General features: G+C 39.7%; 1 protein-coding gene across 6 annotated transcripts in view; it reads right to left on the reverse strand.

Moving 5' to 3' along the window:
- The window catches only part of LOC131466133 (inactive N-acetylated-alpha-linked acidic dipeptidase-like protein 2), a 396,981-nt gene that overhangs the window by 206,334 nt on the left and 176,574 nt on the right, over nucleotides 1-14,073 (reverse strand). For all 6 annotated transcript variants that reach the window (XM_058639293.1, XM_058639292.1, XM_058639294.1 and 3 more), the window contains 2 exons: nucleotides 12,431-12,608; nucleotides 10,991-11,152 (listed from right to left, as the gene is read on the reverse strand). In XM_058639293.1, coding sequence (XP_058495276.1) covers nucleotides 10,991-11,152; nucleotides 12,431-12,608 — 340 coding nt within the window. The remainder of the gene's footprint in view (nucleotides 1-10,990; nucleotides 11,153-12,430; nucleotides 12,609-14,073) is intronic.

Consider the following 14,073-nt stretch of genomic DNA (forward strand, 5'->3'; position numbering starts at 1 on the left):
CAAATCAGAAACTCTGTTTTTATCATGGCTGAATATAGAGCTGATGCGGACAATGAAGACGAGCCATTTGAATTTGATGGCGGTCCCTATTTGTTTAAACATGGACAAAGAGCTCAGAGTGGACAAGTGAGAGGAGGGAGGCTACAGGCAGAGGGTGAACTCTGGGTGTTTCTGTTTCCCCTCAAACAGGAGTCAGCACTGCTGCAAAGCCGGCGAGCCGAGTCCCAACAGTTTGTGTTTGTGTCGCATATAAAACAACGTCACTGCCCATAATGAGAAGGCACTATGAAGTAATGGGAAAAAAAGACCGAGCACAGTCAAGACGAGCAGTATAATGGAAAAGCCTCATTAGTGGCACGAGCACACACAGGCTATAGTGCTAGTTATTATCTCGCCAGCTATAGTTGACCCACTATCCACAGCCGCCTATGTAGAAGAGAAGGGTTTAGCCTGAGTGAGTGCTCATCAACTACACCTCCACCTGCGACCATGCAATATACACATCATCATCAATTTGACTCTAAATGAGAAAATGTTTCCTGATATAATAACTCTAGTGGGATTTCTCCACTGATCACCATTCAAATCAATGCCTGTTTCACACACATTGGATTTACTTTCTGGATCCATTTCTTTATTTTTTTTTTAAACTGTTTGTGTTAATAATATTATGGCAATGTAAAGTACATCATATGCTTCATCACAAGGTTGTAGTGTGTTATTTGAAAGAAGCTTCATATGAATATGATTAAAAACCGCATGATATCATACATAGACCTACTAAAGAGGTGACATCTTCACAGGCTTCAGCTGTGTAACGTCACAATTTGATGGTATTATAATAATCCCATAATGTTCCTATATAATAATCAGCTGCTTTAAATTTAGAAGCAGCCTTTAAGTTATTCATTATTTTCCTATTGTTCTCAACTTCCTATGCTTATTAAGGTCTGAATGTGGAGGAGTTATCTCTCTCTATAAGTGGCGTTGCCTTCACTGCCTCTTCATGTCACTGCGGTGGCGCAGCTGTTCCTATCAGCCGCCCAGCAGTCATGCTATGTCTTCAAAGCAATCACCGTAATATATATGCACATGGGAGCTGAACAATGTAGAATTCAATTATGGCATGCATTTGACTTGTTTATTGAGTTCTTTTGTTTAACTTCTGCGGATTTGCTTTCATTCACAGTCGTGTATGAAGCACTCAGATATTGAATTTCACTTCCTCAGAATAGGATCCTGTCGTGTGCAGAGCGGAAAAGTCTCACAGCTTAAATCAAATGTTCCTGTAATATCTTGCACTAAAAACAACACGTAAAATAAAATAAACAACATACCTTTTCTAATGATCACTGATATTCTACCATGTTTTAAATGCATGTGGTGTACTGCTGCCTGTCATGCACTGTGTGACTTTTCCGAGATATTTCTAATGTTGCTGATCTGTGGTGATGACAGCAAGGATGTGTCGGCTCCGGGCTGAGCTGACACGTCGGTCCGTGGTGATGACCTGTATAAACGCTGCAACAACCACTTTATGATAGGTGATGATGTTAATGTTACCCTTTTGGCTACGACAAAGGGAAACTGAGGTCATTCATTTTGACAAGGTGCAACACAATTTGTGAAAAGTGAAGAGAGTCCTCATTTTGAGGTGGCTGAAAGTGTCTGGACTAAGTGAAAACCAACGCGATGCAATCTGTGGGTTTGTGAAGAACTGTTTTGATGAACTGAGTGACTTTGTTTTTTGTTTGGAGAGAGATTGGAACTGGAGCAGAAGCAAAGAGTGGACAGTCAGTCATATCATAGCCACACCCCAAAGCATAATCTGCTTTATTTACTCTTTGACTCACACTGACTGGTTGGAAGCATCGTCTGCATTGTAAGTCTGTTGTTCTGATGTTGGCTGTGTCGCCCAGCTCTGACAAAAAAATTCAATCATCTGCAACTGGGAGAACAACCTAAAAGCTTTGTTTTGGCTGCGTCACGTTTAAGCTGAATACATAAATATGATTTGACTGTCTGCCGCTTGTGTTGGAATATTCACTTGGCGATGTGGAAGTTCAAAGCAGTTCAAGACACATTTACCTTGGTTCCTCTCGCGTGTGCACGTGTAACGCTGTCACTTTCACATCACTTCAGGTTTTTGATGAACAAAACTTAACATAACCTAACATAATCTGGCCCAAAGAGAGCTCTTACAGTCAGTTTGATCATGTAAATCCACTGCAGTGATTATTGAGAGTCAGAAAAAATACTATGCACAGGAAGTGTTGAAAATCCAAAGACACCTACAGCTGCAGTCCTCAGGCAATTACACGAGAAACTTCTCAAACTCACACTGCAAACCTTCACAAATTGAATATCTGATTTGTTCGAGGAAAAAAAATATCTGTGGAATATCATCGTAATGGAAATGGAAGACACGGACATTTCAGTTGACTTTGAGGTTGAGAAAAACACATCAACAAGAGACAGAAAACCTATGGAATGTCGTCTTCCTGACGGAACCATCATCTTTACGAGCTGGCTCTAATGATGTTCCCGCCATCGAGCATTGATGACAACTTTGACTGCAGCGATGAAATTTCCAGCAGTAGCGGTGGTGCTGGTGCTGGTGAGCATGCCAATGAGGCTCCAGGCCAGGATGAAGATTTTTCCATTTCAACACATTCACATCAAAATGCAGGCACATCATTTACAATGAATTTTAATACAAAGTCAGGACAAGGTCGTTGATGTTTAATCCCTCATGGCCCCTGTGGCTTTGACTTCTGTACATGATTAAGTGACGATGAGTGGATTAAAGTTTATTTGGCTGCTGCACATGACTTCAGGATGTTTGAGTGCATGAGACATTCCTCATTTCCACCTCCCTATGTAGAGGACTAAATCGTGGGCTCATTACATGAACAAAATGTGGCCACAAATCAGGGAATTTTGTGTTGACCATAATCTCTGTATAGTTGCAAAATTCAAATGAAAACATGCAAATAAATGTTATGAATGCATGCACTCAGCAGCCGTGTTATGAGATAAATCAGAGAAAAAAGCTGTCCAATTACTTGTTAATGCAAGTGTCTCATCAGCTAATCACATGGCAGCAACTCACTGCATTTAGGCACATGTACACATGGTCAACATGACCTGCTGAAGTTCAAACCAAGCATCAGAATGGTGATAGGAGGTCAGAGGAGAGGATTTCACAAACTCCTGATCTACTGGGATTGTCATGATCAGCCATCTCTGATCATCTCAAGGTTTACTCAGAATGATTCAGAAACAGAAAATATACAGTGAGGATAATAAATAAATAAATCCTTGTTCAGACTAGTTTGAGGTGATGGAAAGGCAACAGCAACTTAAATAACCACTCCATACTGAAACAAACTGTGGGCCACAGCAGCAGAAGGCCACGCCTCTGTACCGTATAAACTCTCAGGTTAAAGTATTACTGTTGCTACAGGATTGAATATTATTTGGTGACTACTACAATTTCAGTTACTTAAATCAAGCCTTTTCTGTGCTAAAGTTTAGATTCAGATGGGTGATGTCATGACTGTTGTCACTTGGTTTCAGCTCATGTGACATCATGTGTCTGACATCCACATGACATCATTTTGTCTATGGTTTTATGGTTTTATTTGAGTCAAACAGACACTGATTGAAAGCTATTGCCAGGTTGTAGAAGATGGCGTTGGCCAAAACACCCATTTTGAGCCTTCAAAACTGTGGTTTATAAAATACGGTATATGGTATGTGGTATACTGTTTCTATGGTAAAAGCATGAGCACAAATGTCATTGAAACCAGGTCCGAGACTGTATTAGACTGATAGATAGGGGTGGAAATTCAAGGGTGAAGCATTGGTACACCCATTCTGCAGTGGGTGTGGAATAGTCTGACGGCCTGAGGCAGCATGTGTGTAAATGTGCTTAATTGTTAGTAGTGGTGTGTCGATGATGATCTGGACTGTTTACACAACTCTTTGCAGGGCAATGGTCACTGATAATGTGATTCTGCAATGACAAATATAAAGAGCTCCAGGTGTCACGTGGTTCTGTTTTCTATGAAACCGCCATTTTAGCAGCCTGAGATGGGATCGGTGCTGGATTCAACCAGTCAGAGTTCACTGTGCTCTTTAAATCCATGGAAATCAATAATCTATTGCAAAACCTGACAAACTGAACATACCTGATCTTCATAATGCCAGTGGGCGTGTCGGAGACGTGACCTTGGTTGTGTGACGTCAGCTACAGGAGCTTCTTTGCATCACAGTCTCTGTCCAACTTTAAGAATACAAGATGCTGCTAAAAACATTAGAAGGATTTGGAGGAGTAAGATTCTTTTCACCACGCTAAAGAAGCAGAGACACGGCCACTGGCAGGAAATCTGTTTGGAATACCAAACAGATTTGAATATAGCTGTATTTAGTGCCAGCTCATTAATTGTATCTGACAAATCCTGACAATGATGTATGGATATTTTGCCCCATAACTGCTTTGAAGATCAACTCCAACATTGCACAAAAAGTTAGCGACCACAAATATAAACAACTATGGGGCATTTCCCTGTGCTGTAGCCACACATCCACGATAATGAAGCTGGAGATATGCACGCTCAGCAGAAAACCCCATCAACTCTCTCCCCCTTAGTGTCTTATTTATTCTTGCCGCTGTTCTCTCTTTCTTCTCTGTCCATGACGGGATACACAAGCTGTATTTTACATTATGCAGATGACCAGTCAACACTTGGTTTCCTCAGATGAATTATTTATTCCAGTCCAGTGTTTCTTCTCGTGATGAAGAGGAGGAGAGGAGTTTCAAAGCTTAAAGAACTACATTCAAGTGAGCAGCAAACACAAGCAGCTACAAGTGAAGTTTATCGTTTCTCATAACTACAGTTCTCTGCTGATTCTCACAATCAATCTGTCAACTAATGCTGAAATCCAGCTTAACCGTTGGTTGCCAATACAAACTATTATGTCAGGAACTTTGTAAACCACTGTTCTGAAGCCTCAGATTTTGGCCAGACATAACCTCCTACAACCAGGCACCTACTAATATAAGCTCAATAGCTTTCAATCAGTGTCTATTTGTCTCTAAATAAGACCATACAAGACAAGATGGACCTCATGCGGACGCCAGACATCACATGACAACAGTCATGACGTCACTAGTATGAATCCTCCAGAGTCACTGTTTGATGTTGAGGTCTCCTACTGGATGATCCAGTTATATTTCACTGGTTTGATTGTCTATTCTCTTCTAAATGGGACCATCATTTATAAAACAAGCAATTGTGTGCTATTGAAGAAGACCTGGAACGAGCGACATAGACCATTAACTCCTCAGGAAAATGTTTGTTGATGTTATAAATCATTTTCACACACACTGTGATGAAAGTTGAGCAATGTTATGAATCAGAGAAGTTGGCTAACTTTATCATAAACGTACATGCATGTTTCAAACATATAAACAATGTTGGCCATTTAAAAGAATGCATGTTTCAGACACTTCCACATTGGTCTCATGTCTTTGTTCAATTATGACATAATGAGTTCAAGGTTGATTGACGTCATCAACTATCACTCGACGCAAGTTGAAATCACAGTGAAAGACACTTCACGGTTTCGGTCGGTACATACAAGGCTCCTAAAGACAAATGCATCATATCTAGAAAAAAACAGGCTGTGGTCTCAGGCCCTATAATCCCATTGACACACAAAAGTGCATTAATAGATCCATCCATCCATTTTCTACCACTTTATCCTCCACATGAGGGTCATGGGGGCGCCCTGTCTCAGCGCCCTGTCTCAGCTGACAGGGCGATAGGCGGGGTACACCCTGGACAGTTCACCAGTCCATCACAGGGCCACATAGAGACAAACAATCCACACTCACACTTACACCTATGGTCAATTTAGAGTGTCCAGTTTACCTAATCCCAATGCATGTTTTTGGACTGTGGGAGGAAGCCGGAGAACCCGGAGAAAACTCACACACACAGAGGGAGAACATGCAAACGGGGTCTTGAACTCAGGTCTTCTTGCTGCAAAGGCAAGAATGCCCTAATATATAGATATTTAATAAAAATATTCATCAGCAGTTGGTTCTGACAAACCATTCAACTTGCTCATGTCCATGATCAGAACAGATGGATCTCAAGCAGATATTCGCAGGACCACAACCACATGACTACATCCATAAATACAAACTGTGCATTGACAGACCCAGAGTAAAGACTGCTGTATGAAATAAGGTGTGGTTTTATTAGCCTGTTTTTGTGTGCATTTTTGATTTAGACATAGAAAGCAATGGATGGAAAGACAGGAAATGCAAAACAAAATCACTTAATATCACTTTAAAGTTTCCATGCTTGCAGGTTGAAAGTTGGCCTATGGATTAAAGGTAAATGTGAGTAAATTCAACTGAAACATTCAGTGAATAAAAGATATCACGCCTGAAACATCACTCAAAATTCATTTCTGAAAATGTGTTCAGCCGATGAAGCAGTTTCAAGTAGTAAGAAAGAACACAGAAGTGTGTTTCACAAAAAGTTTTTGTTTATCATATCATTTATGATCCTTGTCACCAATTTCAATCTCTGCCTCTGAAAAACGCTGCCACTTCATATTGCACCAACTCCAGGCTTGTGTACCATTGCCTTTGATGCTCTCTCTCTCTCTCTGTTTATATTCTCTTCCTAATGCCTGTTCACCCTCTTCATCTTCATTTATTGGTCTCATTCTCCTGTCTTTGTATTCTTCAAACACACACAAACACAAACACCACGAGCGTTCCATTCACATCAGCCACAAATCATCTGGTCTACATCCGAGCGTCAGACAGTGACACATTGGACACAGAATAACTTCAACGTAATTGCCACAAATTGCATCATGTCTCAGTTCAGATGCCATCTTACATAATATTCTGTAGATTTGTATTCTGTTGAGCATCATCATCTTGCCATTTTCATTCTCTGCTGTTATTGTCATAACAGAAAACACTGTTATTGCCCGTGTTGTTGATTTGATGATGGCTGTTTGTCGAGCACACGCACATAAAACCCATAACCAGTGATGCAGCGGTCTGTGTGTACTTAACACAGACAGTGATTCATGTAACACAGGCATACGTTACGTGACACAAGACAGGAAATGATGTAACTATGTTCAAATAAATGATGTATGATTAGAACCATAGACTCCATAATTGATCATCTATTTTCCTCTGGAGGGAAACATAATACACACATTTGACATCATATTCTGGTAAATAGGAGCTGAAAGTAGTGATTGAGGATATTAACTCATCAGGAAAATTGTTGCTGTTTCTAAATCAAGCGACAATCTGTCTAAAAAACTTCTATTTCCTTTTGCATCCTACATCCTAGGCCTCACTTTTCAAACTGGATGGCTACGTCCAACATCTATAATGTTTATATAATGACATTATTATCAACAAACCATATTGATGTGAATTTCCATGATACCTAAAAGTTAGAGGCCACTGTTCTGTTCCATTTCTTACTTCATTTATTATGTCCTGATATGGAAATGGTCTGAATCACAAGTTTTGTAAATTTTGTGTGAAAATAAATAAATAAAATCTCATCCACAGGCAACAACGATGGAGACGACAGGACGGTGAAGCAGACACGTGTCAGATTCATTCTGCTGAGAGTTTCTGTCTCTGTAACTTGGTAATAAGCCCATGACCAAATAACACACATATAAGGATCTCAAACTTACAGGTACAGGTACATTGGGAGGGTTATTATTTATTTAGAGGAACATATACATAGTGTATGTGAGGACCAGTGAGATCAATATGCTGGTGGTCAAACCGTGGAACTCAAGGCTTCATACCTGAGAGCACATCCTCCCTGAAGATGATGCTTGTCATAAAATTGAGGTGATTGAATATTTAGAAATGGAAATAAATAAATAAACAAACATCTGGTACAGTCAATGGAGCAGCAGGCAAAAACATGTGTGACTGTTATATTTTGTTATCACGAGCCTAAATAATAAGGACATTAATAAAAGCCTGACACACACGTGTTGGAGAGAGAGTCAGTAATCTTTGCCTTTCCACTTTAGTTAGTGCTCTCAGTGGAGCTTCCGACATTTAATCAATCACTCACTTTTCTGATTAATCTCACAGTTACTGGGTCAATGAAATGTTAATGGCCGTGACCTCTTCTAATCATTGTGTATTGGTTTTTGCATTGTTTGCCTGATAAATGGCTGAAAAGATTCATTAATACTAAAACATGATTCATTTTCTGTTGATGCACAAATCACTTAACAGTCATTTCAATATTAATTACTGTTTAAAGCAAATTTTCTGGTGTGCGTGTGTGTGTGTGTATTTTAATGTAGGTTATTCAAATACTTTATTTTCATAATGATTTAAGGAAACAAGTATTTCCTCTTTGTGAAGCGTCATTGATCAGATGGTTTTGTTTTTTAACAGCAAAGAAGTGACTGAAACATAATAAAGCAGATTGCACACATTTATCTTTGATTGACAAAACTGGTGCCTATATTACCTATAATGCAACTCAACCACCAGTGTTAATTCTATTTCTATGTTGAAACACCTTCATAGAATTAAATAAATCAAAATAAAAGAGTAAAGCCTACAGGTCTAAAAAGTAAGACACCTTAATCTAAAAAGTAAGACACCTTAATCTAAAAAGTAAGACACCTTAAGACTTACAGTAAGATATATTTTTACAGTTATAACCTGATATAAACATTCAAACATTATTGTCTGTGTGTTTGTAAAATAATTTCAAAATTTAAGTATGAGTTAATTCATTAATTAGTCTGTTTAATGCAGCCATTCCCAAACATAATGTACTCAACAGTAGGGATGTATAGCAGGGACCAGTACTTTTTGGTAGCGGTTCCTAACTGGGTCGGTACCAGGGTACCGTTAAGATTATGGACAAACGGTACTGTTATCAGTGCTTTTTTTCATCACCAAACACTTTGAGCGCGCTCATAGTATGAAGCTAAAGGAGTGTGGCGTGTTTGATTGCTATAACAAAGTTAGCAGCCCGGCTAACGCTAAAGTTCTGCCTATGCTGCAAAGAAACATAAAAAAGCTGACGTGACTAAATAAATGTCAGAATAGACTTAAGAGGCAAACATAAGCCTATTTATTAAATTATTCAGTCAGTGATTGTGTCAAGAACATCGTGTGAAATGGATCTGTGTGAATATTCTTCCTATCATAAAAAATATTACGCTTCATTGGTAATGGCTGTATTACCAAAAGTACAAATATTTTCATATAGTGGAGATGGAGAAATTGCCGCAGGTGCTCAGTCACGAATGAAACAAGTGCATGCTGCCATGCAAATCTAGTGAGAAGGGTTTTTGGACCATGACCATATTACTTATTATTACTGTTCTCCTCCAGACATCCACATTTGTCTTTTGTAATATTATAAACTCCTGTTTTAGACTAAATTCAAACCCAAATATCAATGTTTAAATGTTCAATTCACTATCACAAAAAAGTTGCATGTGAAAACATATTGAATTGTAATATATATATATATATATATATATATATTATAGTATATTTTCTGTTCTTGTAACCTAAAATGCAATGTTTTTACTGCTTCTTAGCCCAAAGGGAACAATGTGTTGCATGGAGGTCACGCAACAAAAACCACGGCATGACCTCATGTTTCCCGCTCGACTGAATGAATCGGTTACAACTAGGTTCTAATGAGCGTATTCAATTCTCTGCACCGTGAAAATGTGGTGTATATGTACAGTTTAGGTCAAACACAGGCCACGACAATTTAAGGGCAAAGGATAGTGTGAGTGTGGGAGTGTGTGGCTACGGTTCTCCCTGCTCTAACACACAGCACAGACAGAAGTCACAGATAAATAAATTATAACAAATGATATTATAATTAACTGAGGATTAGTAGGTGGTGAAAATAACCATTTAATTTCATTAGCAACTCTCTCGCTGTCATCCATCAACAGAAACAAACACTCCATTATCCCCGCAGATGGCAGAGATGCAGTGTGTGCGTGTGGTGGGTGTTGTTTCTGGCATCCTTGGATGTAAATGTGGGTAAATAAATAATGAAGAGCAGTGGGAACTCAGAGAGAAACCATGGTGACAAGATTGTCTCAGTTCAGCAGTAAAGCCAGTTATCACATCATGACATGTACACCAAGGCATCCCATAATCCTTTGGCTCAGGGAGTCATGCAGTGTTCAGGTTAACTGAGGTTTTTAATCATTTAAAAAAAAATAAAAATCATCTGTATTCCACTTTCTCACTCTCTTGCTACAATATCTGAGTCCTTAGATCTCCTCGTCTTCATTTTTGGATATGATTCAATCAACTCTGGGCTACGAGAAAAGAGGTCAGATATATAAAAACACACCAATTCTTGATATTGAGGCTGAGGTAGGAAGACCAACACAAATGCCTCACAGGAAGCCCTAAACTGGTTACTTCCTGTTCAAAACCCACTGAAAACTGCTCAGTCCCAATGTCCACCCCCACAAGCGCTTCGTCCCTGATGGTCGCCATCTTTGCAGACTTTGTCTAAGGGAATTACCCATAGTTCATTGTGTTGAGGCTCACAAACTAATCAGCAACCAGACAGCAATGTAATAAAACACAGGAATAATCAAGGCATAGAAGGAGCGACCGACAACCAGTGCCCAAACCCTGATGCTCACATTAAAGAAAGAAAAAAGGAATCAGTAAAATGTGAGAATATCCTATTCATATTATCAACTAGCCATTCATTACATTCATTGCATAATGATTATATTTTGCCAATAAAAGTAATTGTTCTTTTTTTCAGATATCCATTCACACTTTAAGTTAACAGAAAGTGTTTTCACAGTGTTTTCACATTTCCATTCTCGTTCTCTACGAGTGAGGAACGATCTTTGTTTTCACTTTGTGTCTGTGTCCGAGCGTGAGTCGAGAGCTTACCTCTGAAGTGTGTGGATCTTGTCAGCCGTGATTCCTCTGAGCAGCTCCTCCAGCAGGTCTGAACTGTCGGACAGGAGCACCGGTGGTTTGACGGCGGGTGTGTGAGTGAACCAGCCAATCAGGAGACCGAGGACAAAAAGACCTGCTGCCGCCAGGAAGTACCTGTGTGGGTTAGAAACATATACTTTGTTTAAGTCATAGTAGACAATGTGAACGTGCCTGAAACCTCACTCACTCACTCACTCACTCACTCACTCACTCACTCACTGTCTACCACTTTATCTTTCACATGAGGGTCACAGGGGGCTAAAACCAATCCCAGCTGACATAATGGGAAAAAGGCGAGGAACGCGGCGGCCAGGTCAGCAGTCTATGGCAGGGTCAACATACAGAGACAAACAACCATTCACACCTACGTGTCCAATTAACCTCTTCATGTTTTCCACTGTGGGAGGAAACCAGAGTACTGGAGTACTCCATAAAGGAAGGACCTCGGTCAAACCAGCGACCTTCTTGCCACTGCTTGTCTGATTGTATGTGAAGATGTGTTCACACACATGTGACATGGCTTTTTCATGCAATTAGATTATAATGATTTATAGAGTCAACACGAAGACAGAAGTTTTAGGCAAAATCATTCACTTCCGGCGCTCAGTGTGTGTGTGTGTGTGTGTGATCAGAGGGTGACGTCACAGTGTTAAACTTACGTTTACCTAATGACTTTTGTTTGATAATGTTTTAGGGGCATTTGTCTGAAAACTCTGAAAATAGAAGATCTTTTTTTCTTTTCAAATCTACTCCTCTCAAGGTCAAGGAAGAACTTGAGCTCTGGTGATCTTTTATATCATGGTCTTTCTTAAGTGTTTTATTCTCTATAAAATTGGAGGAACAATGACTGACGTAGTCTTCCAGACACTTCAGGTACTTCAAAGGTGAGACAGTGCTTGTGCCTGATGTGCAACTTGACATTCGACAAGCTGCTATTTCTTTTCATCGCAGTGGAATCAGTGCCCGACAGCCTTGATTCAAGCACCTGGTGCTGAGCTGGATAACATACGACCTTTCCAGCCTTGCGAGTGCTGTGTCAATCGGGTGGGTGTCTGGGAGTGTGTTAGCGGGTTCTCAGGCCTCACACTGTCTAGTCCAATGCATGGCACAACAGAAATATAAAGAGAAACCACACATACTAATACTTTCTCTCTGTTAAACTCAACAGTGAATCCACACTACTACATACCACAATGGAATGGATTCCTCTTGGAATGGTGGCACATACTCCACCTCTCAAGTTTTATCTTAAAAAATTGTGACATGTAATGGTGAGACAGGAGAGTGCAAACGATCTTAAATGAACAGCTTCGCCTAAAGAAAATATCAAAAATGAAATTCTAAGGCAGATGTATACGCATACAAGAGTTAAACAATAATCAGTAGAATGACCTAAGAAGGAAGCAGGGGAGTCGTCGTTGGCCTTTATGGGCTGGAGCCCTGGTGAAGTGGGAGATGTAGTTGGGATCCTCTTGGAGTCGCTCAAACCGACCGTGTGGTGAAACTGAAACCGACGGCTGGATGGGTTCCATCAGCTCAGGGTCAGGATCAGGGCCGGGGTCTGAACATGCTGACAGGGATAACAATGGAGTAACGGGTAAGTGCGGAAATCTGTGAAAAAACAATCCCACTTTTTAGATTAGACTTGAACTTTGTCGCTTCTCTGGACTAAATTGTTCTTCCAGTGAGTTCAGTCTATTGGGTCCACATATGTCAACAGTACTGCTTGTTCTTTGTTTTTAAAGCAGAATCCATTGTCCAACGGGGACAGTGACTTTTAACATGGCTGTATTTTGTGCTAACAAGATTCATCAACAAGGACAATTGTTGACACATGTTCCGTACACGATCCAGAACATTGGTCTTATTAGTTGTACGTCTCTTCAACTGCGTACAGAGGCAATTTGATCTACATCCATTGGTCACACCTCTTGACCCTCTTGGTCTACAGCCTTTCCAGACTCAGACTCAATCTCAAATAAGATGGTGTGAGACAAAGCACACACAAATACATTAGCGTCAGTGTTTTCAGTATCATCACAGTGATGTTAATATCAAGGTCATAAAACAAGTTTTACAATACCATCATTATCATGTCATGTGAGTAGAAAACTGAATATTTAAATAAATACAATGCATTTCTTCCAGAGCTACAGTTGGAGTTTGGTTCTAACTTACCAAACTCCAACTGTTGTGGGGAAACTGAATGGAAAAAGGGAGTAAATACTTAATGCTGAGTGTTGAAACAATCAGCCTGCTCACTTCAGAAGGCTTTTGTGAGGCTCGAACACTGCCAATGATGCAGAGCTCCAGGCACAATTCAAAGCTGAGCAACTCAACTCCAGCTTGAGGGATACTTATGAAGTTTCTCTCTTTTGCAGCTGCTGTCAGTGGCAAGCTTCTCACATTTAATGCACTATCTTTTTCTTCACAATGACATGTTGCAAATTATGTGTAAGAGTTTGTGGAGAATTTCTCAGCAAAAACATATTTTTAGATCATTAAAAGCACGAGGCAGAAACTTGTTTTAGCATAATTCTACCATTCTGAGGGGATAAAACCCTCAGTCTCAATAAGACAAAGACCATTAAATGTCATGTGGACATTACAAACATGATTAATAATGCAGTACATACACCAGGAAGGATCATGCACACCAATCATATGAAAACAACAAAAAAAAGTCATCTATATTATATTAAGCTATGTCACACCAGGGAATTCCATATTATAAATCAGATTAATGTTTGCTGTTATGAGCTGTGGGATTATCATGAATGTTTTATAAACACATAATGTTTATTGTCATGACAATATTCATTTATATTTCATGAGTTTAGATTGTCCCATCAGTCGAGTAAACTAATCACCTCCTTATAAACATATGATATCGACACACTCACAGTCACTTTATTAGGTACACAGGGAGCCTATTTAAGTGGCATCAGGATTGGTCTGCTGCTGCTGCTGCTGTGGCCTAAGCAGTTGTACAGGTGTACCTAATAAAGTGAATATTGCAACGTGTGACCTATTAA

The sequence above is a fragment of the Solea solea genome, chromosome 9 (genome assembly GCF_958295425.1).
Source record: "Solea solea chromosome 9, fSolSol10.1, whole genome shotgun sequence".
NCBI lineage: Eukaryota > Metazoa > Chordata > Actinopteri > Pleuronectiformes > Soleidae > Solea > Solea solea.